This window comes from Rhinolophus ferrumequinum, chromosome 11 (genome assembly GCF_004115265.2).
Source record: "Rhinolophus ferrumequinum isolate MPI-CBG mRhiFer1 chromosome 11, mRhiFer1_v1.p, whole genome shotgun sequence".
Lineage (NCBI taxonomy): Eukaryota > Metazoa > Chordata > Mammalia > Chiroptera > Rhinolophidae > Rhinolophus > Rhinolophus ferrumequinum.
Window position 1 is genome coordinate 58029269 of NC_046294.1, and position 23023 is coordinate 58052291.

The 23023-nt window shown below is 37.2% G+C and overlaps 1 protein-coding gene across 9 annotated transcripts in view; it reads right to left on the bottom strand.

Annotated features, from left to right (window-relative positions):
* DLG2 (discs large MAGUK scaffold protein 2) overlaps positions 1-23023 on the bottom strand; it is a 1874701-nt gene that overhangs the window by 1309771 nt on the left and 541907 nt on the right. The window contains exon 1 of one of the 9 annotated variants that reach the window (XM_033121673.1): positions 15764-16108. The exons of 7 other annotated variants lie outside the window; for them this stretch is intronic. In XM_033121673.1, coding sequence (XP_032977564.1) covers positions 15764-15805 — 42 coding nt within the window. In that variant the 5' untranslated portion in view covers positions 15806-16108. Of the gene's footprint in view, positions 1-15763; positions 16109-23023 lie in introns of those variants that run through there. One more of the 9 variants, XM_033121671.1, reaches the window with a different exon arrangement.

Consider the following 23023-nt stretch of genomic DNA (forward strand, 5'->3'; position numbering starts at 1 on the left):
TGACTGTAAAAACCCCTTCCGAATATTTTGGTCAGGGATCTGATTCTCCATGGGAAGAATGAGTTACCTTTTAGCTTCTTCGTCTACATTGTTGAAGAGAAATATAATGAGAACCAAAACGTAGACATGCATGGAATTTTAAGTCTTCTAGTAGCTACATTGAAAGAAACAAAAAGAAACAGGTAAAGTTAATTTTAATACTCTATTTTAGGTAATCCTATATATCCAAATTATAATCTCAACATATAATCATGAGAAAAAAAAATTAATGACATACTTTACTTTTCCCCCCATACTAGGTCTTCAAAACCTGATACGCATTTTCCACTGACAACGTACCACAGTTCAGAGCAGCCACGTCTCAAGCACTCAATAGTCACCCATGACAAGTGGCCACTGTCTTAGACAGCACAGCCCTGCGGAATCTCTTCAGAAATGCTAGGCAGCCCTTAGAGACACCCACATTTCTCTACCACATGAGGGTTTAGGCTTGAAAGGCTTAATGATTTGAGATGATGTTGATGTCGATTGTTAAGGCTTTGATTCCTAAGTACCTTTCCCTGGGAGTAGTAACATTTCCCTTACACACACCTCAGCAGAAAGGAAGACTGCAAATTAACTTCCACATTATATTGGTAGGAGTGGGGTGCTGTAGACCCCACTGAAGAAAAGAATCTACCGTCAACTCAGTTCCCCTTATGTATAAGACACTTTGAAGGGTTTGTAAATATTAGCACATGTAAATCATACAATAAAATCTATGCCTATGTGATAGATATCAGCTCCCATTTTATGGGTGAGGAAACTAAGGCTAAGACAGGCTGAATGACTAGCTCAGGCTCACACTGCTGGAAAAAGGTAGAGAAGAATTCAAACCTAAGGTTGTGATGGTTAAGAGGCACAGTTCCCAGAGCTAATCCCACTTGGTCACATAAAATTCCACACCCTCGTAGTCCAATTGGTTCGGAAGCTTGAAATCCCTCTTCTCATCTTTAAAGCCCTGCATCGAGGCACCTCTTTACAAGCTCGGACAAAAGCTTTCCTAAACAATACTTGAAGTTTCTATTAAGTCACTTCTCTTCTTGGCCAGAAAACAAAACTTTATCATTCCCTTATAAGACCACTGAATCAAAACGATTCCAACACTTTCCCCTTCATCTGTAAACAGAGGGGGCCGTGTCTCCACTCTTTCTAATCACCAAAGCTTTTACATGAACTCTCAAGAAGAAAAGTCAGTGGTTCCAGAAGGCAGGATGGTGTATACGGGAAAGACTGGCTCTATCAACTTATTGCCGTGTGACTTTGGGCACATGAATGTGTCAGTTTCAGCTTTAGAGCCTGTTAAATAAAGGCAGTAATACTCACTTGACAGGGTCATTACAAGGATTGAAATAAATAAGGATTATGAAATTCCTAACGCATAATTATCACTCATTGAGTAAATTCTTTTTCTTCTGCAACACACTGGCCACCGACGGCCCTATTGCTCTTTGACTCATTCCCAATAGTTGGCCTCTTCCCTGGGAGTAGTATCTGTCTATTCGAATCGGTTCAGTAAGAATTACACATGGAAATAGGACCTCAGGGTTTTTTCCCCCCTCAGCCTACTCAGTGGAACTGCAGTGAAGATAAACATTTCATGTACTCATTTTCTCTGGAGAATATATTATCCCTTAAGATTGTGCCTAAAATATTCTTCCCAGGATGCTCCTGAGGGATTTTATGTGGCACTGACGGACCCTCCCACCCAGCTAAAGCCCTACATTCTGCCTCTAGCCATTTCTGTCTTACATGATCTGCAGACTGTGGCATCCACCTGGGAACTTGGCTTTGTTTAGCCCTGAAGAGCAGGATAATGAGGGAAGAGGTGAGAATCAGCTAGTTCTGCGAAAACCAATGTTATTGACTGGTGGACTAAAGGAAGAGGAAACAGCCTTGCTGATTGTGGTGGGCTGGGAGGAAAGGAACAATTGGAAGGTGGGCTGCAGTCTACATGACGAGAACGGGCAGACGGACCTGAGTGAACGATTCTCATTACACATCACACTCTGTCTCACCAATTGCCATCGCCCCCAGCCTCTACTGCTCCAATCATTTTGCAAAACTATCTTCTAACTTGTTTATGTGAACTAAAACAATGTTTGAGATCTAAGGGGAAAAGTGAGTGCTTTCCACTATACTGGCAAAGTCTTAACTTTTCTGTAATGTATTTTGAATTCTTTTTATCTGCTATGCGCATTAATTGATTTTTTTCAAACTACCCAACTGCTTATATAAAAATTTTATTATAGAACTTTCTTTAGGCAGATGACTTTTATTTCATATTAAATTAAATTCGATAATTCATTACTTACTACACAAAGACATATATAGCATTTCTTAATAATGGCCTCTGTTACTTGTACAGACTATAGTGTTAAGCACATAAGGGAGACACGATGTTTGCTTTAAAAAGAAATGAACTGAAGAAGATCTGGAATTATGTTCTAGTAAAGAAAACAACATGAATAAATATCTCCAGTATAAGAGATAAAACGAAAGGATAGGAAACTCAGAAGATCAATCTGGAAGAAAATACTAACTAGCAGGGTCTTGATGGACCAGACAATTATATAGTGGGGATAAAAGAGGAATGCTTTTCTAAACTTAAATAAACTGAGCCAAAGCAATTAGAAGAAAAATAATGACAAATATTTGTATAATCTTCTAGAATTACAGTGTTTTTCATATACATCATTCCATTCATGCTTTATAACAACCCTACAAGATGCAATGTGTGTCTTTGGGTGCTGTTTTGAGGTATATTTTATATACAGAAAAAGATTACTTGGAGCTCACTTGGTTTGCAAAATTAATATCTAATTTTTAAAGTTACAGATTCAAAAGCCTAGATTCTACTTAACTTTTAAAGTTGAATTTAGAATTGTACTGTATTATTTCTAAATCTAGCCAGATATTTATAATCACCATTAAGGGGGTTTTTTACAACTTACTTAAATTCCCCTAAACATTTTAACCTGCATTTATAAATTTAATATAATTAAAGTACTTTATCTGAATTACAAACAAACCTTCCCAAGTATTTAAATAACTCTTTTATATTTAATAAATAAAACTTAAAATATGGGGAGTTTTAAGTTCTCTTATATGCTCCAATACATTTTATAAATGATAAGATTTTTTTTTCATCTCAAAATTTCAAATCAAAATCAATTCCTTGACATTCTAGTATATGTGCTGCCGAAGCAAGCACAATTGCTTGACATTCTAAAAGTAACCTGTTAAATACTCTAATCTAGAAAATTCTCTTTAAAAAATATAAATACATACACTATCAAATATATACAATATTACATGACACAAAAATAGTAATAAAATGATTTAATGTACTTCATTATGGTATAATTAATCTAAATCTTTTCAGGATTAGGGACTCCTGACTACTAAGGACACAATTTTACAAATTTCATGGTTAGTTTCTCAAAAAATTTTGAGGGTTTCATATGTAGCTGAGGTTGTAGATCAGGTAGAGATCTAGGGTGAGAGATATATAACTGCAGATATTGAGGGTGATTTGTCCTACCTTCTCAACTGTAAGACTAAACATTGTTTTCCAGTCACTATCTCACGAACTCCAAAATTTTAGAAAGGAGTTGGGTCCTAGCTCATGTACCCTGGATTCAAATTATACCATAAGGGGATTTCCACCAACAAGCAAGTTCACAACCACCAACTTCAAAGCTAACCTTCTTCACTGTTTCCGTTGGCATTTCATTGGTTATCTTAAAATGTTAAAATCTTCTGAATGGATCCTGCATATCTCTGAGGCCTTGACTGTCTAAAGCCATATTTATGCTATTAGGTAGATATTACCATTGTCATCTCAATTAGGACATCTAGAAATTAAACCTTGGAAAAACTAATTTACTCACCTAAAAGTGTTGCAGAGTGTTTCATAAGTGGAGATGATGGATTTCAAACCAAGGTTTTCTACCAAACATCCTATTTTTTCCCACGTCTCCCTTATGGAATGAGCAGTAGATGTACACACAGCGGGTTTAGCTTCATGTTGCATGCAAGTGGGGTCTGGTAGGAAATAATGATAGAAAAGTGGTTGAGGCCACTCTGTGAGGAAGAATTTTGGTGACAGTGGGAAACGCAGAAAGTTCTTGAGTGAGTACAGAAATGGATAACCCGTTCTTATTTGTGTTTTAGAAAAATATGTTTGGTACCTCCAGGGGAGGATACATTTGGAGAGGGAAAAAGGGGAGAATAGGGAAGCCAGCCACCATGTTTCTGTGGTAATACAGTGAAAGATAATGAGAGCCTCTGTTGAAGAAGAAAGCGGTGGAAAGACAAGAGGTAGAAGAAATCATTCAGAGGCAGACTCTATAAGATTTGTGAATTGATTAGATTTTCATGGGGGCTAGAGAGTTCAATGTTTCCACTCTAACTGCTTAAGAGAACAGTCATAAAGAGGAAGTTGTCAGTTGGCTTCTGTTTAAAATAATCATACACACACACACACACACACACACACACACACACCAGCTCAAAGCACATTATTTGGTGGAGTGGGTGGAGAAACAGTGTTAGGGGACTAGCTAGAAACATACTTGCATTAAGTATACAATTTTTCCCTGCTTGAAGTACAATAGAAATGACCCTTTCGAAACTCAGACTCACCATATATTTTTTCCAAACTGCAGCTCATTTCAGAGCTATTCCAAGGTTACACTTGAAAGCTTTCTATCCTCTGCTAAAAAGTAATGGTCTAGGAAAAACAAAGCTTTTATTCCCTGCCTACTTTTATTTACGAGTATTTACTTTTTAAAAAAAAGCTTTCTTATTATGCAGCCATTTAAAAACATGCTTATGAAGAATTATTAGTAAGAGAATGTTCTTATAATATGCTATTAAGCAAAAACACAGGGTACAAGTAATATACCTTGATTTTAGATGTGTTACACACATAACACACATTCTCTCTGTCTGTCTCTCTCTCTCTCTCTCACACACACACACACACACACACACACATAAACATAAGGTACAAATGAAAAGAATACAAAGCTTTTATACATCAGTAGCTAGCTTATAAGCAAGTGTAAATTTTTGTCCTTCTCTTTACATAATTGCTATGAACATACATTACTTTCATAATCTTAAAAACAGTTGAGAATTTTAATGCACACTGACCCATTTAAGACTGATTCCTTAGGTTGTTTTTCCTAAAGAGTTCAAAAGAATATAGATTATAATTTAATCAACCAAACATCCAACTGAAATACAAAGGGCTCTTTTAGTTATCCCCACAACATTCAGGATCTGGTTCAGAAATACCTCCACCCTTCCAGGCTCGTTGCACACTTTGCAGCCTTTTTTCTTTTCTGAATCTAGGTATATCCTTAAAAATAAATAAATAAATCTCGGTAGATCCTTTTAAAATAAATATGTGTACTTTTTAAAAGATTATGTAAATCTAAGTGTACCCATTAGAAAATAAATAATAAAACGAGACTCAAAGTTTGTCTCCTACTCTTCATCTAACTTTCATTTAAAAGAAAGACATTCCCTCGTCTTCTTTCAATTAAATTTCTATTTATTTCGAAAGTCTAAACAAAAAGTAGAGATCTAGTTTAAATTTGAGAATTATGTAGGGCCAGACCTTCCCAGGGTCAAATGTCTCTTTGTTTTATTGCGCATCTTTCCCTTTTTGATTCTCAAGATCTAACTTCTCCAAGCAATACCAATTCATGCTGGGGAGTTTTATTACCTTATTTACTGTACTCATAACCAGTGCAAAGTTGAGCAAATAGGCCTCTTTCAAAGGGTGTCCATATGTCAATTGGTTATGACTGTCTCTTGAGTGTAAGCACTCCCGGATTCATCGGAGGGTATATGTTGTCAAACCCATGGGAATTCTTCTGGGTCCTGGATAATGGAAGAAACTACGAAACACCCAAATCAGGGGGAACTGGATGGAGTCTGATCAGATGTTAATCTAACAAGCCAGAGGACACCGCAACAGGGTCATTGAAAATGAAGAGATGCAAAACTGCCCCTTTGGAGAAGGGAGTCAAAAGTCAGAGTACTATGCAACAGAGCAAGGGTCTAAGGTAAGTAAAGTGTTCACTCAGCTGTTGGCCGACCTCTCCTGAGCAGGGACTGGTTCCTATGTCTGGCATTTGTCCTCGTACCACCAGTTACTTGCTCTGGTGCCTTGGACAACTAAACCTCTGTGGCTTAGTCCTTTCACCTATAAAATGCCCAGAATAATCAAAAGTTCTCTGAGGGTTATTGTCAAGATTAAACGAGTGCAGTGCTTTGAACAGTGCCCAACACATCACAAATACTCTATAGACATCAACTATTGCTATTAGGCATGCTGAAGTATGTAGGAGGATAGACAAAATGTCAAGGGTCAGGGCAGTGCTAAACCATGAATTCCCAAATGCATATACTAACTGGTAAATGGACCAGGCTGTATGAGCAGCTACTTGTGGGTGTTTTACACATTTCCTGTTTGGGGTTTGCTGACTAATGTAATTTGTCATTTGCATAGTCTTAATGTAGGATATATGTTCCTTATAGCAGGGAACATGTTATAGTGTTTTTTAAATTGTGAGTTATAACATATCCTCCACCCTTTTGAACTCATTAGTAAAGGCAAGTGAAGAAATCAGTTTTAAATGTGTCAGTATGAATTGTATTTCCTCAACCATTTTTTTGATTATAGTACATTTAGTAAACCTTGACCAAAGTTATAAAAACGAAACGAATTTTTAAAATGTAAAAATAAAATAGAAATATCAGAATGCATAGTTTTTGGTAAAAAGTATTGCTTTGTGAAACTTGTACCAAGTTGCAATTTTGTTTTTTAACTTTTATTTATTTTAAGTGTGTTTTTCTAGGACCCATCAGCTCCAGGTCAAGTAGTTGTTTCAATGTAGTTGTGGAAGGCGCAGCTCACAGTGGCCCATGCGGGGATCGAACTGGCGACCTTGTTTTATAAGAGCACCGCGCTCTAAGCAACTGAGCTAACCCGCCGCCCTAAGTTGCAATTTTTAAATTATAGTCTTACTATGGGTTGCAGTCCAAAAAGCATGAAAAACTTTGGATATAGATGTTACCTAGGCAAATAGTAACATATAATGGTTTCTCATCAAACTCGTTGACTCACTGCTTTAATTTCAAACATAAGCCATATGACAGTATTTGCCAAACTTATGATAAGTATTACCTAGGGTTATCTCCAGATTTCCAGGCTGCTTCCCTAGAAATTCTGATGTTGGAGAAATACTGCCATAAAACAGGCAATAATTTGCCATTAGAGAGGGAATTTGTTGAAAGTAAGTCTGTTCTCCTTCTTCTGTATTATCCTGGTTTGGTGATACCATGATGAATCTAAAGAGGCACTCTGCAAAATGTGCCCCGCTATTTGAGTAGCTAACACTCATTCAGTCACTCATTCAGCAAATATTTACTGATCATTTGCCACATGCTAGGTAATGGGGTTATAAATGCATGTAAGACATGATTCTGGCACTCAGGTAGCTTAGAATAGATTCATTACAGAACTAGTGAGCGTCTACTGAGGATCAGAAAATCTGAAGCCAAACATAAAATGAACCTTTGACTGTACATACATGACATACGTTTTGAGTAATCTACTCTTCAAATGTTCAGAGGATTAAAAAGTATTAAACTGCAATGGCAACCATAGAGCAAAGCATTTTTCTCTAATTAATACTGATCAAATACAGAAGAGCTGAGAAACAGTTCCCTACAGCTGAGGAGAACTCACTATTAGGTCAGGAAAAGACCTGATAAAGAAGAAGATAAATACCAAAAGTAAAATTATATACAGAATTGGACAACTTGTCCCCAGTCTCACGGGCACCAACCTGATCCAAGCTATTAACTTCTGTCACCTGTATCATTGCAGGAACTTCTAATTGGTCTCCCTGTCTGGCCTTTGTCCTCATAATGTCTCTTTTTCAACACATAAGCCTGAATGACCCTGTTAAAACATTAGTCAATTCATGCCTCCTTTGCTCAAAACCCTGCTGGCTCCCCGTTTCTCTGAGAGAAGAAGCCTAACCTATAAAGTCCTGCATAATCTGCCCACTTCGATATTCTCTTGCCAGAGACCCTGGCTTCTTGGACATTCCTCAAAATGCCATGTGGCTCCCACCTCAGAGCCTTTTCACTTTCTGTTAACTTTTCTTGACTGGTTACTCCCTTCACATCCGTTAGGTCTTTACTCACAGGTCCCCTGCCTAGTGAGACCCCCACTAACCACTGTATCTAAAACTGTAACCGTAACCCTTCCCCACATTCACACTTCTGACACCCCTTCCATGTTTTTAGTAGTTGTCATTATATACTGTGCATTTTACTAACTTCTCATTTTTATTGTTCGCCTAGCTTACTAGCATATAAATTCTATAAGGATAGGGATTATTGGCCCTCTTGTTCCCCTCTGTATTTTTCGTCTCTGCCTGACACATAATAAATGTTCATTAAATATTTGGTGAGTGAATAGATGTAGAATACATAAGAAAACCTCATACTCGGATTCTAGCATCACTTATTAGAAAGAAGTCAAGAGACTCTCCTTCAAAGTGGCTCCCACCCCCACCACATCCAGCGGGCAGCCTCCATGGGTACCTATTCCCCTCCAAAGCAGCTCCTACCTGGGGAGCCAGCCCATTCCTCAACTAGCCCACAGCAGTCCTGGCCGGGACTCACAGTTGGTGGGCCTGTGGACCAGTCCTGACCCCCAGCTCACCGGAAGCAACTGTGGCTCAGCCATAACAAGAGGGTTCACGCAGCCCACACAGGGGTCCGCCCTGGAGCTCCTGGCTCTGCTGACCAGGGGAGATTGTGCCCCTGGGCCCCTAAGGGCACCTTTTACACAGGCTACGCTTTCAAGACCAGGAGATGAGCTGTTCTACCTCATATATAGAAACAAACACAAAGAATTTAACAAAATGAGACAGAGGAATACGTTCCTAACAAAAGAACAAGATGAAAACTCCAGAAAAAGAACTAAACAAAATGGAGATAAGCAGCCTACCAGGTAAAGAGGTCAAAGTAATGGTCACAAACATGCTCACTGAACTTAGGAGGAGAATGGATGAACACAATAGGAACTTCAAAAAGAGACAGAAAGTAATGTATCAGAGAAGGGGCTAACATCCAAAATATATAAAGAATTCATACAACTCAACATCTGGAAGAAAAAAAAAGGTTAAAAAATGAGTAAAGGACCTAAATAGATATTTCTTCAGAGAAGATATACAGATCGCCAACACACCCATGAAAAGATGAAATGCAAATCAAAACCACAATGAGATATCACCTCACCCCTGTCAGAATGGTTGTCATCAATAATCAACAAACAGCAAGTGCTGGTGAGCACGTGGAGAAAGGGAACTCTCGGGGACTGCTGGTGGGATTATAAATTGGTGCAGCCCCCATGGGAAATGGTATGGCGGTTCCTCAAAAAATTAAGAACAGAACTACTTTATGACCACCAATTCCATTCGTGGGTATTTATTTGAAGACAACAAAAACACTAATTCGAAAAGATAATGCACCCCTATGTTCATTGCAGCTTTATTTACAATAACCAAGATATAGAAGCAACCTAAGTGTCCATCAATCGATGAATGGATAAAGATGTGATCTCCAGTATACAATGGAGTATTACTCTGCCATATAAAAGAACGAAAAATTGCCATTTGTGAAACACAGAAGGACCTAGAGGGTATTACCCACATGCTGAATGAAATAAGTCAGAGAAAGACAAATATCTTATGATTTCACTTACATGTGGAATCTGAAAAACAAAACAAATGAACTAACAGAAACAGACTCATAGACACCGACAGCAAACGGATGGTTGGTTACCAGAGGGGTGGGGGAAGGGAGATGGGCAAAAACGGTGAAGAAGATTAAAAGGTGTAACTTTCACTTATAAAACAAATAAGTCACAGGGATGTAATGGACAGCATAGGGAATATAATCCCATCATAATAACTTTGTACAGTGACAGATGGTTACTAGATATTGTGATGATCACTCCGTAAGGTATACAAATGTCTAATCACTGGGTTGTGCACCTGAAACCAATAAACCAACATAATATTGTACGTCAACTATAATGAAAAAGAAAAAGAGCAATGAAGAGGAATGGTAAAGTCATACTATGTAAAACATGCAATTTTACCACTTACTTAATTCCTTACCATATATATATATGATTTGTCTGCAACATACTAATTATTTATAGCTCACATATCTATATTATCTATTTAGGAAGATTTTAAAAAGGTTTGGAACAGTCCTGATTTAAAAACCAACTTTACAGGAACTGAATAAATGTGTGACATGAAGCAATTTATCTTTGTTCCCTAAACTTCAGTCTCCCTCATCTATAAAATAATGGTGATGATAACGCTGACATCATAGGTCACTGGCAAGTGTTTGAAGAGAATATGTGCTTAATTATTGGTGTAGCCCGTGGCTCATAGTAAGAGCTTGATAAATGGTAGCTATTATTGCATTGCTCATTGTACTGTTTTATTCTTCATTAATTAACTCCGTGTATTACTTTTTAAGTTTTGAATTAAAGAGCCTCATTAGAAATTGTAAATCCAATATATTGAGTAGGCTTAGGTATGACAAACCCAATATACTGAGTAGCTCACAACCATTCGGAGGCCATAATAGAGGGGTCCAGTGAGGACTAGTACAGTATTAGCCTACTGAAAGGGGTAATTATTCAATTGGAACCACGAGAGGGACCACCCTGATTTCCATGAAGCATAGTATTACACAAACTGTCCAAAATTCTGATTCATGATTCCAAGCCCTGCCTACAAAAATAATGTTTATTAAAAGTATCAATATGTTGAATATATCATGGACGCTAGCAAAGAGTAGGCATCAGCCCATAAGGGACAATTTCTGAAAATTTCCCTTTCAATGAGTCCATCAAACAATTTTTGAATTCCTAAAATACAAACTATGAGGTAAAAAAAATTATATATATATATGTATGACTTGTATGCATCTTTTGTTATTGGTATATGTTATTACCATTTTAATAGTGTTTTTTCCTTTCTTAATGTGTGTATACATTTTTTTGGCACCCTCTGTATATATAGTTCCTGTCCTCAAAGTGCTTAAAATCTAGCTATGATGAGGGCAATACCCAAACATAATAAAAATTATCTAGCAATGGAAGATAAATACGCAAGTTATGTCAAAAGTCAATATAAGGTCCATTGCCATGAATGCTGGAGAAATTACACGCACTAAATCAAAGGAGAGATAAAGCAAGGGAGTTAGTGCGGCTAGAGTCAACTTTTTGGAAGACAGACACTCTGTACTAGTTCTTAAAGAAGAATGGAATTTAGACAAGCATTGCCATGTAGAAAAGGGATTCCCATTGCAGAAAACAATTCTAGCAAATGCTTAGAGGAAGAAAAGAGTGAGGTGTTTGGAAAGAGGAACTTCACTGAACAAACTCAGTAGAAATGAGCATGGTGAATGTCTGAATTCCAGAGTGAGCATTCAAGAAAATGTTTTAGTTTGAATTATTGATTTCCTCCCACCTAGCTCTACCACGTGGTTGTGCAGAGCCCGAAGAGTGTGTGACCAGTGCCAGTGGTTTGTGATTGCCAAATCCAGTACGCAAACCCAAGCCTATGTGATTTCAAAGTCTATGATTTCGTTTTTCCTTTCTCGAAATAATTTAACAAGCATTAAGAGAAATAAATCTGGGGGAAAGCTGAACAAGTAATAAAGAGAAATGGAGGACACAGTTAATGCAATCATTTGACAAATATTTATTGAGCACCTACAATGCACTTGGCATTGTTCTTGATGCTGATAATACAGACTTAAAACAGACTGAAATCCTGACTTCCATAGCGCTTACATGTTAGCATATATGCATGTGGGAGCAATGGTGAAAGTGGTGGGAGAGGGGATGTTATATCTGAATACATTTATCATTAATTATAGATACCTTTTAATTGGACTCAGTTCCTAGAATTTCTTAATGTTTCTAATTGAACGCAAATCTGAAGTCTTACTCCTATGTGGTGGCCTCAACTTTATCAATTATTAGTTAAATTGATTGAATACTTGTATTCTAAGAACATTTTACAGTGTTTACATGCCTTATCTCACATAATTCTTATACTACCTAAGAGCTATTATTATCCCTGTTTTACAGATGAAAAAATTAAACTTGAGGTAGATTAAAAAAGTTTCTGGTACAAAAAAAGTTTCTATGCAATAAATGGGTAAGATAGACCCAAGCGGTTCTTTTGAAATCCTGAAAATCCATGCTTAAAATCATTCTACTGCACTCTTTTTTTTTTTTAACTTCTTATATTTACTCTCAAGGAATTTCAAAACAAAAGCAGAATTCTTGAATCTATGGGGAAGGCAGCATTATACAGTAAATCAGAGGTCAAGGGATCTGAGCCCTATACCAGGTCTGCTTCTGATACACACTGTGGAACACAGTAATTAGCCATTTCATTTTTCTACCTTAGTTTTGTTATCTGTGAAATGGGTCTAATATTTGCCATTCATATTTCAGAGATTGTGGGTTTGTGAGTGTATATGGGTATGTTTATAGTAGTAGTAGGATGAAAGTAGGGAAATCATGAGATGAGAAATATCAATTATTTAGAAAAGCGAAAGGTATCTCCTAGATGTAAGATATTATCAATAATATTATTTTCAAAAACAGAGTCATCTCTATAGACAAAAATATATGGAAATCTGGTACAACAAACCTCCTATATGTTTTATCAAAGAGGTACTTTTTGTACAACATACTTGTAGGCAATTTGAAAAGGAAGAGGAATTATACATCTATACAATGATCACACTGCTCCTTTTAGGGTGAGCAGAATCAGATTTAATTGTTCTAAATCATATTCTTTAAAAAGTTAGACCCAAGCCGATACGATATGAATGTTTATCAAAGTCAAACAACTTACAGCTAACAAGAAAACAGAACATACCTAATACCACTTGATTAGAAGTTTCCTTTTTTTTTCCTTCTGTAGAAATCTCTCCTTCTAGAAATAGGTGGAAAAGTCGCACAGCTTCTAAAGAGTTAGCTTGGGATAATTCCTCAATCAATTCTTAAAGTATTGGCTTTACCTCGCATGTATTTGTTTTACCCTATTAGTTCACTGTTCAGTCTTGCAAGACCCCATGCTCCATCCATTTCAAACTATTTGCAGCTCTTCAAAGTGCTCTGCTTCTTAGCTCCGTGCTTTTGTCATTCCCTCTACCAGGCATACCTTCCTCACTCCAGGCTGCTTGGGCAAACTCCATTAGCTGTCAAGATTCAATTCAGAGGTGACTTCACAATAAAACCTTTCTTACTCAGTCCATGCAAAATTAACCAGTGTTCTGTTTTGTTTTGTCCCTACAATGTCCTGGATAAGTGCCCATTACTGGTCCTGTACTATTTCAAACCACTTATTTGTTTATATGTCTGTGTCCTTTCCAAGACTGGAAGCTTCTTGAAAGCAAGGACTGTTCTCTATTGATCTTAGTTTCCCAGACTCTAGCACAACGCATAAATCACAGCTGTCTTTTGAAAATTTTTGAAAGATGAATGAATAAATGATGCCCCATGAGTCACATTCTGATAACTTTAAACATGTGTGTGCAAATTTCATATATATATGTAATTCTGGGTATCACAGAAATGAAACCAAAAGCTTTAAAAGGGTAATATAAAATAAAACAAAACTTAAAAATAAAAATATCAGGTACAACTTTATTGCAAAAACTTGGTAAAATATCAGACCACAAGTGAATTGCAAACTCTTCTGCAAACCTTGCTATTTTAGAAGAAAAAGACAACCCTAAAAGAAAACTAAAACATTCGCAAAAAAGCGCAAAAGCTAATTATTGAAAGGGCATAAGCACACTTAAAATTGAAGTTAAGCTACTCAAAGCAAAGTTATATATGTTGCCTGTGGCAATGTACATTGTTGGAGTCTCTGTTGATTAATGTATCAGAAATGCTTACATCTCTCAGTACAGGTTAGCCAAAGTACTAAGAATTTATTATCCAAAAGTCATCTGAATTAAAATATTGCTGGTGAAAGTCTTTTCATTCCTTTGCTTATGAATATAAGTGAGAAAAACTTAAAGCTAAACCCACCAAAACCACTGATAGTAGAAAGTGAAAAAGGGATTTCCTAAAAACCATATCAAAGAAACTCTGGACTCAGGTTTTTCTGCACTTCTGAAATATAACAAGGAAATATCTAAACCGATTATATCTTAATCTAAATTATTTACGGAATTTCCCTGAAAAAAAAAAGATCACTTTTCACCTTCAAAAAAGATGAGGAGGGAAAACATTTACAATTCATTGAGATAACAAAACAGTGCATGCCATATCCAAAATGTGAAACAGGAGATGGTAATGGAGAAATTCAAGTTGATCTTTGGGCACACTCTCTAGGTTTTTAAATATCTCCTTTCACGTTGTTTATTGTAGCACATGCATGGAAAAACCGATTGCTGAAGTTAATCTTAAAAGTAGTAAAAAGTAAATTCTGCCAGAACTCTGCAAAGTGAGCCACAGAATGTTTCCAGACTGTGGTTGTAAAAGAATTGGTCATCAAAACATAAATACTACCTGTTTGAAATTCAAATAGAAAATAAAAAGGCTTACAAAAGAGTGAGCAGCAGGGAGTTCTTTAGCACAACTTGTAAACACTGAAAATGAAACTTTAGTACCCAGACATATTAAGATACTCCCCTAGTAAAATAAAATGGGAAAACACTTTACATTGATATATATATACACATTAAGATTCTTATTTTATATATTCAGTATTAACTGCCCTTTTAATTTTTTTTTTCTGAAAGCAATCACTTTCCTTTTCGACTTCCTTCAGTAAAAAATGCAAGTTCAAAATGCTAACAGAAGATGTAATTCACTTAAATTATGCAACTGGAATTCCACAGCTGGCCTGTCTGGCTTCGTGCTGAATGAACAGTGTCAGAAAACCTCTCCAATAATATTGCCGTCCTTCCTGACAAGGGGGAAATCTCCCAAACTTAGGCTCAACTTCAGAGGCTCATTAGCCAAGCCAAGTGAATGTCAGTGGGGTGACAAAGCTCGGGCAACGGCGCCCACGCCGCTGAAGCAAACAGCCCACCCAGAGCTGAGGACTTGTATGATTAATATCACCAACTTCTAATAAGAATAATGTGTTTATATGAGTAGGATGGTCAGGTATCCCACAGATCACATCCTAATGACATTACAGCCACTAAATTGAATCCCCAGCTCAAACAATTAAACTGCATGAACACAGGCAGCTCACAGCACTTTTTCAAAGAAAGACTTTAAATCCTGGTCTAAAGCATCCTCTATAGCTTTTTACCTTCTCTTATTTCTTGCTTCCGGCCTACCTAAATAATTTTCATCTTTTTCTCCCCCCACTCCACCCCCCAAGTGTGAGCGTGAACCTGAATTACAAACAGTTAAACCTGAAGGTCACTTCACAGCAGCGTTCCCACATGCTCCCCCAGCCAGGCTGCAAGGCAACCATAAAACAAAGCCCTTGCAACCACCTGTAATAATCTGTCTGCTCAGCCAGCAATCAGAAAAGTCCTGAAGCTACACAAGGTAGACATTTTCTGCAGCTGGTTTAACATGTATATTGTGCCCAGTTGCCGGCTCGCCTCCTCTTACCTTCACGTTAGTCCGGAGTGCACAGTAACATGCAAAGAACATTGCAGTAAATAAGGAGCATATGGACCGGTATTCAGCTTCTCAGCACAGCGCAAGCCCCACACACACGGTCCTGGGCATGTGCTACTAAGGAGCATCCGTTCCCTCTGTCAGTTTGAAAATGCATTGATCTCTGTTTTCTCTGACTACAAAACGACATGTCTCGAAGGCACTGAGTGAGAGCTCAAAATCTCTTCATTGGCTATATATAGCATTGTGCCCAGTAATTTCAATTAGCCAAGAATTCAGCATCTGAAAGTTAAGACTTCAGTTGCTTTTCCTTCTAGCATTTCAAATCACTGGGTTTAAAAAAAAAAAAAAAAAAAAAAACGGGAAGGGGGAATGAGCTCACCCAGGAAGCATGGGGGGGGGAAAGGGGGGAGGTGAAGAATTGAAATTTAACCAATGAGTTACTTATATTTCTGGACAGCCCTGGTGTTATCCTATTAGATACTTTACAGTGGGATTGCATCGGGCAGACTGTAAATGAAGAGGAAACCCTTTTTCCTGTGGAGGTTTAATATGGGCTCTGCACTGTATTCCAGGCTATTCTGATGCAGCACCCTGTTTGGCAAATAGTACAAATCACTGCAAACACATCTCATTCTGCTTTTGCCTGTGAAATAAGACCAAGACCAAAGGATCACTGTCTCATAAAGTCCCCTAAAATGTAAGCTGGGTTCCCCGGGGGGTGATCTACGATTACGTGCCTGAGAAGTACCACCTTCTCTTACTTCCCTGTCCTGTAATATCTGTTCACATCTTCCAGGGGTATTTAAAGTTGCTAGGCTCACTAATAAGACAGTGCATCCAATTTTCCGAAACTAAGCTTTATTGGTAAATGACAGTCAATAATAGAGGAAGGGTTTGGAATGAAGACAGAAGATTCCAGGGGATAACAGAACCACAGATTCAGTAGCTACTGCTGCTGAATGTAATATGTTCAGCTGGCTCTGGAACTGAGAGAGCAAGAGAGAAAAATAAAAGCTTCTGCCCTCATGAATCCATAAGGGAAAAAAAAAAAACTTAATTCAGAAACATCGTCAGATCCTACTGTCTGTTGTCGTTCCTATCAGGCACCGGATGCCACAAATTAACTCAATTTTTACTGAGCCAAAGGACAAAGTGCAATTTAAGGCTCTAAACTCTTATTTCCAGCCGTAGGAAGCCCTAATGCTCAGCTAGAATTCTAAAGCTATCTGGCGAAATGTAAGCAGAAATGAACAGTTCTCACTGCAGCAAAAATAGTGGGAGGAAAAAGAGTGGTTATGTCTTTGCCACGACGTTCCCCATCAGCTTACAGCAACAGGGAAGATCAGCATAACTCACCAGAAAAAGCTGCAGTGACTTTTAGGATTTTTCTTTAATATGTTTTGCATAAGCCACCTCCCCTCTGGAGCCTGCAGTGGTGCTGAGGTACTGTCAGAGCTACTGGGCATTTCTCCTGGGCAATGAGGTGAGGCAGCTTCAGGAGGAAGCAAGGTATTTAAGGGAGAGAAATTAAAGGAAGAAGAAAAGCAGGGTTTTCTATTCCTCTCTTAATGACAAGCGTTCAGAAAGTGTCGTCAGTTCTGACTAAATAGCTATTTTGGGCTGTCATTGTTTGTGCCTTTTTTTAGGAAGGAAAAAGGCAATCTTGTCTTAAGCTAGAGATTCTTTAGCATCGTAAAAGAAGGCAGCCACTTAATTCGATTCTCATTTCCATCTGTCATATAAGTCTAGGTCATTACAAATTTTAAACACTTGCAACATAACCAGTAACTTTCCAGGACATTAAAACAAGGCATGGATGCCCAATTGTCGTTATTCCACAACTTTTATTAATGGCGTTAGAATGCAGAACTAAGAATTTCAGTTAACAACACTTTCCTCTCCTGAGGTCATAAGAGGTCACATTTCCTGCAGCTCTTCCCAGTAAATGAAACCAAACATAGCAACTCAATGCCATGAAAAACATAGGGGGATTTTTAAATGCCTGTCTTTATCGGGGGTTCAGAGGGTTTAAAAAAAAAAACAGTTTCTCAATCTGTGCATAAGTATTGTTATTTTTTTTTCCATTAGGAATTGTGGGGGGAAAGCAACTTTATATCTTTCTTCTTATTATTTTAATAGACCGTAGTAGGGTATTTGGATGGCCCAGGAGAGAGAGAGCAACAGGGCTGGAAAACGTTACAAATCTCAGAACAGTTCACAGGCAAGGATTAAACAAAAATGAAGTTACAGGTGAAAAAGCACATGTAGGTTTCCCTGGTAAGGCAACCAGGGATGACTTCTGCTGATAAGACTTCACATACAGTATTAATGTGTGTCCATTATAAAGAAAGGGTCTCAGACTCACAGACCAGCTTAAAATGCCCATATACACTTATCTACCCCACAGCATTGAAGTACAGACATAGGCTATACCTATAGATTTACTGTCTAATTTTCGTTAAGTGTACTAGGAGAGCTGACTTAACTATTCTCATTTTATAGATGCAGGAAATGAGACATTAACTCTAGCGACAATGCCTCACTAATAAGTACACCCTATTTTTAGGCAAAGGCTTCAACAGGTCAGTGTACCTGCTAAAAGAATAACATTTGCTATTGTAGAAGGAAATTATAACTGGCTACATCGTTTTGGAGGCAGCATAATAAATCTAGGCTCCAACTCTCACAAGCAAGTAGTCCTGGAAAATTACTTCCATGTCAGATCCTTTCTTTTACCATTTGTATAACGGATGTTTATTAAATGGGGATAATACTTAGCCCATAGCGTCACTGAGAAGATTAAGGATGAATCCCATCATCAAAATAGTCTAGGTGGATCAAAGAATTAAGTGCAAAAATTAAAACCATAAACATATTAGAAGAAAACAGATTTGCTTTGGGTTTTAGAGTGTATAATACTGGAGTGGAGAAGCCTGCAGCCAAATAAGAAAAGATAAATAATTGTGTCTATATAAAAAATTTTAAAAACCTTCTGCTTGGATAAATTATATACAATGACAAACTGAAAAAAATATCTGCAACATATTCAAAGAAAAATATCTTAAAATACAAAGAATTTTCATAAATATATAAGCAAAAATATAAAACCGAATACAAAAGGCAAAGAACATAAAGTGGCGATTCACAAAAAGACCACAAAACACAAAAATGTTCCACCATGTTCATATTTAGGGAAAAGCATAAAAATTAGGAAATATTTTTAAATTGATATATTAAGTAATTAATGGGAATGCATTAATTGGTAAAAACTTTTTGGAAGGTACGCTATAATATATTATAAAAAGAACATTCTCTTTCACGTAGTTATTCATCTTCCAGGACTTTATCCTAGATATAGATATAAATATTGGTATAAGTATAAATAGACCTATGCATCTAAATACACATATATGTTACATATACATGTTTATTGTAAATATCCATTAGCGCAAGACTTGTTTGTAAGATTACAGTTCTTCTATGACATTGAATACTATGCAATTATTAGAACAGTATAAGGTACAGGTGAATATTCTTATATCAAAAGATGTCCAAGTTATAATGTTAAATGTAAAAATAAGGTTGCTAAAGAGTTTGCATAATATCAGCCTATATTTGTGTGCATATTTGTATATAATTGTAGTAGGTAAGAGTGTGTTTGTGCGTGTGCATGTGAGTGTGTGTGTGTGTGTGTGTGCGTGTATAAAATTTTGAGTGCTGATCATTGGGGATTGAGACTTGGCTTAGGAACATAAGTTAGACATTACTTTACATTTTTTAATTTTATGCCTTACGCATTACTTTACATTTTTTTATTTTATACCTTTCTGTATACTACAGTGGCCTCTCCCACAATGAACTCTTTATCCAACTATCCTCTCAGTAAATGAGAGAAGTGAAGACACAGGAAGGAAGGACATTCTAAGACCTGCAAGTGGATTTGCCTATTACTGTTCTCAATGAGTACGGGTCAGGGGACAATCATAGCATAAGGGACAGAAATCTATCTGTTCCTGAGTGATCTTAGCTCCTGAGTGCCTCCTGTAGCATAGGCAGCTCCCTGGAAGGCATGCAATTCTAGTGTGTGCTATACTGGTGCTACAGCATGGCCCTTAAACACAAGCCAACTACTTTATTTGGTTCTGAAGTGAAAAGGTGACTATGGAGTAAACTTGACGCTAATCAACGTTTACCTCATGCACTGAGTCATGCACCTGACATCAACATATATTTCCTTTGTATTTCTTTTTTTCCCAATAAACATTGCTATAGACTGAATGTTTGTGTGCCCTCAAACCCATATGCTGAAACTTAATCCTAGAGGTAATATTTTGAGGTGAGGCCTTGGAGAGGTGATTAGGTCCTTCTGAATGGGATTAATGACCTTCTAAAAGAGACCCCAGAAAGCCCCCTTGCCCCTTCCGCCATGTGAGGACTGTCAACCAGGAAGCAGACTCTCACCAGACACTGAATTTGTTGGCACCTTAATCTTGGACTTCCGGGCTCTCTGAGAGAAAGAAATTTCTGTTGTTTATAAGCCACCCAGTCTGTAGCATTTTACTATAGCCGCCCAAACAGATTAAGACAAGCATGCAATACTTTTAGAATATAACCTAGTTTTTGTAAAATGTTTTTTGAAAATATTCAAGCAATATGCAATTATAATTTACTAATGATACAATAACAGCAACAATATCTGTTAATAGGGATAAATAATTCATATCTGTGTACATTTTCCATATCTATGAAATAAGGAGATTTGACTATTAGCACTTTCTTATACACAGAATAACTTTGGTAGGTTTGCTTGCTTTCGGGTTTGTTTTATTTAGGCAGGATACAGAGATATGTTTAAAAGTTATGGATCCACTAGATTATATTCCAGGTCAATTAAATCAGAATCTCTGGCACTGGTACCCAGGCATCAGGATTTTATAAAGCTCCTCAGGTGAGCCCCATGTGCAGGTGAGACTGACAATTTCTTAGAGAGGAGAGAGTGGTAAGCAAACTGATTCTGTAAAGGGCCAGACAGTAACTGGTTTAGGCCTGCGGGCCATAAGATCACCGTCACAACTACTCCACTCTGTTCCAACGACTCAACTTTGATGTTACAGGGAGAAAGCAGCCGTAGACGTTACATAATTTGTTCCACCCAAACTTTATTAATAAACATTAAAATTTAAATTTCACATACTGTTCACATGTCAGGAAATAGTAATTTTCTTTTAATTTTCTTCAACCATTTAAAAATGTAAAAGACATTTCTTAGCTGGTGGTTTGCCAGCTTTTGCTCTAGGGTCTCTTGCAGTAGTTTTCAAAGTCTTGTCTTTCAAAGCATCAGCATAAGCTGGGAATCTGTTAGAAATGCTGTCTATTTGTTTAAGGTCATCATGGCTCAACACTCAGATGAATGCCAGTCGAGCAAGGGGCCATATAACACCTTAGCACTTGGAATCTGTTCTCTCTTAGAAACTAACAGCTCTTAGACTTTGGAGGAAACAACAACTTGAGTTTCAATTTCTTTTCTGTCACTTACAGCTGTGTGACCTTGGGCAAATTATATAACCTCTCTCTGCCACAGGGTATAATTCAGCAAAATAAAGATAACAAACCTACTACACAGGGATGTTGTAAGGATTACAATAAAGGAGTACAAACTGCTTGGCCAACTATCCGGTACCTAGTAAATTTAATCAGTGGTGGGTTTTAGCCACAAAGAAGATTGAATTGATAGAGGTATGGAGAAAGATAAAAATATGTTCTCATTCCCCTTAACTATTCTAAATATATAGATGATTCCCTGCAGGTGTTTGTAGAACTTTCAGGACTTCCCTATGATTACCAACCAGCCCTAACGGGAATTCTCAGGAAGTTTGGTTATCTCATTATAATCCCTGAATTGCTTTAATATCTTTGGAATTTCATGCATCCTCCTTGGAGTTTTATTGAGATAATGGTAACTGATTTACAAATTACAAAGCACTTCAGAGTTTCTCAGGATTTTCTACCAAAGTATCCCTAAAGGCGGAAGAGAATGTATTTATTACCCTTGGAGGTATAGGAACCAAATGGAATGTCTTGAATGTCTCTTGCTATCTTAAAAATTCATGTAAATATTAAATTCAAGCCACTAATATCTCTGTATCTGTTATAAAGTGATGTTTTATATTCCTCTCTGACCACAAGATTTAATAAGCCAAGAAGACTCGACTCATGTCGTCGAGTACCCACTGACATACATACCATTGTGTACACCCACAGGTACTCTGGCCCCAGTTCAGAAAGTAGGTAGAGATCCCATTTGATTCTTGATGCTCACATCAGCCTTGAAGATGTTGTCATCACTCCTTTGTATTCAGTGAGGAAAAATAGCATAATGATTAAATGAATTGTTGAGATTTATAGTGAAGGGACAGGTAGAACTCCAATATTAGATCTTCCAATTCCAAAACCCAGAGAAAATTTCTCAAGACACCAGTGCCTAGTCAGTGATTCTTAACCTTTTTAGATATGACACTCCATTTATATACAAATATTTTTAATGTCTCATTTACTATCATGATAAAATAACCTACTTTCACATAGGATTGAAAAATTCAACATAACATAAAGAAGAAATAAAAGAGTTGAAATTTTTAAAAAGTATATTTCAATGGAAGTGCTCAGACAAAATTCCACCAAAAACATGATTACATGGTCAGGCACTCGCACCCACATATACAGAGCGTGCCAAAAAAAGGTATACATGTTTTAAGAAAGGAAAACTGTAATAAAATTTCAATATTCAATATATACCAATAACAAAAGATGAATACAAGTCACGTTTGACTTCTGCAGTTACAAGAGGTGCTCACAGTGGTTACCATCAGTATCCAGACATTTCTGATTATGGCGAACTACGTGAGCAACGTTACGGCTTGAACAACGTTGACCCAAGTATCCACTTGTATACGTGTTTTTGGTATCCCCAGTATAGAAAGACACGGCATATGGCATTGGTTCCTCAAACGTCTCAAGCCCCATTGCTATCAGTGACGTAATATCCTGTACTGGTGAAAACTCCTTATAAAGTTCTAAGCACAATGATAAACAATAATGCCTCAAATGACAGAAGTTGTATTCTTGAAAATTTCAGTGTATATCAAGTCCATGCAAGAGATGCTTTGTGCCACACATGTAAAATGGAGTTAGATTCTGGGCTCAGGGAATTTTATTTAGGTTTCTAATATAAAGGATAGTCCAGTTATA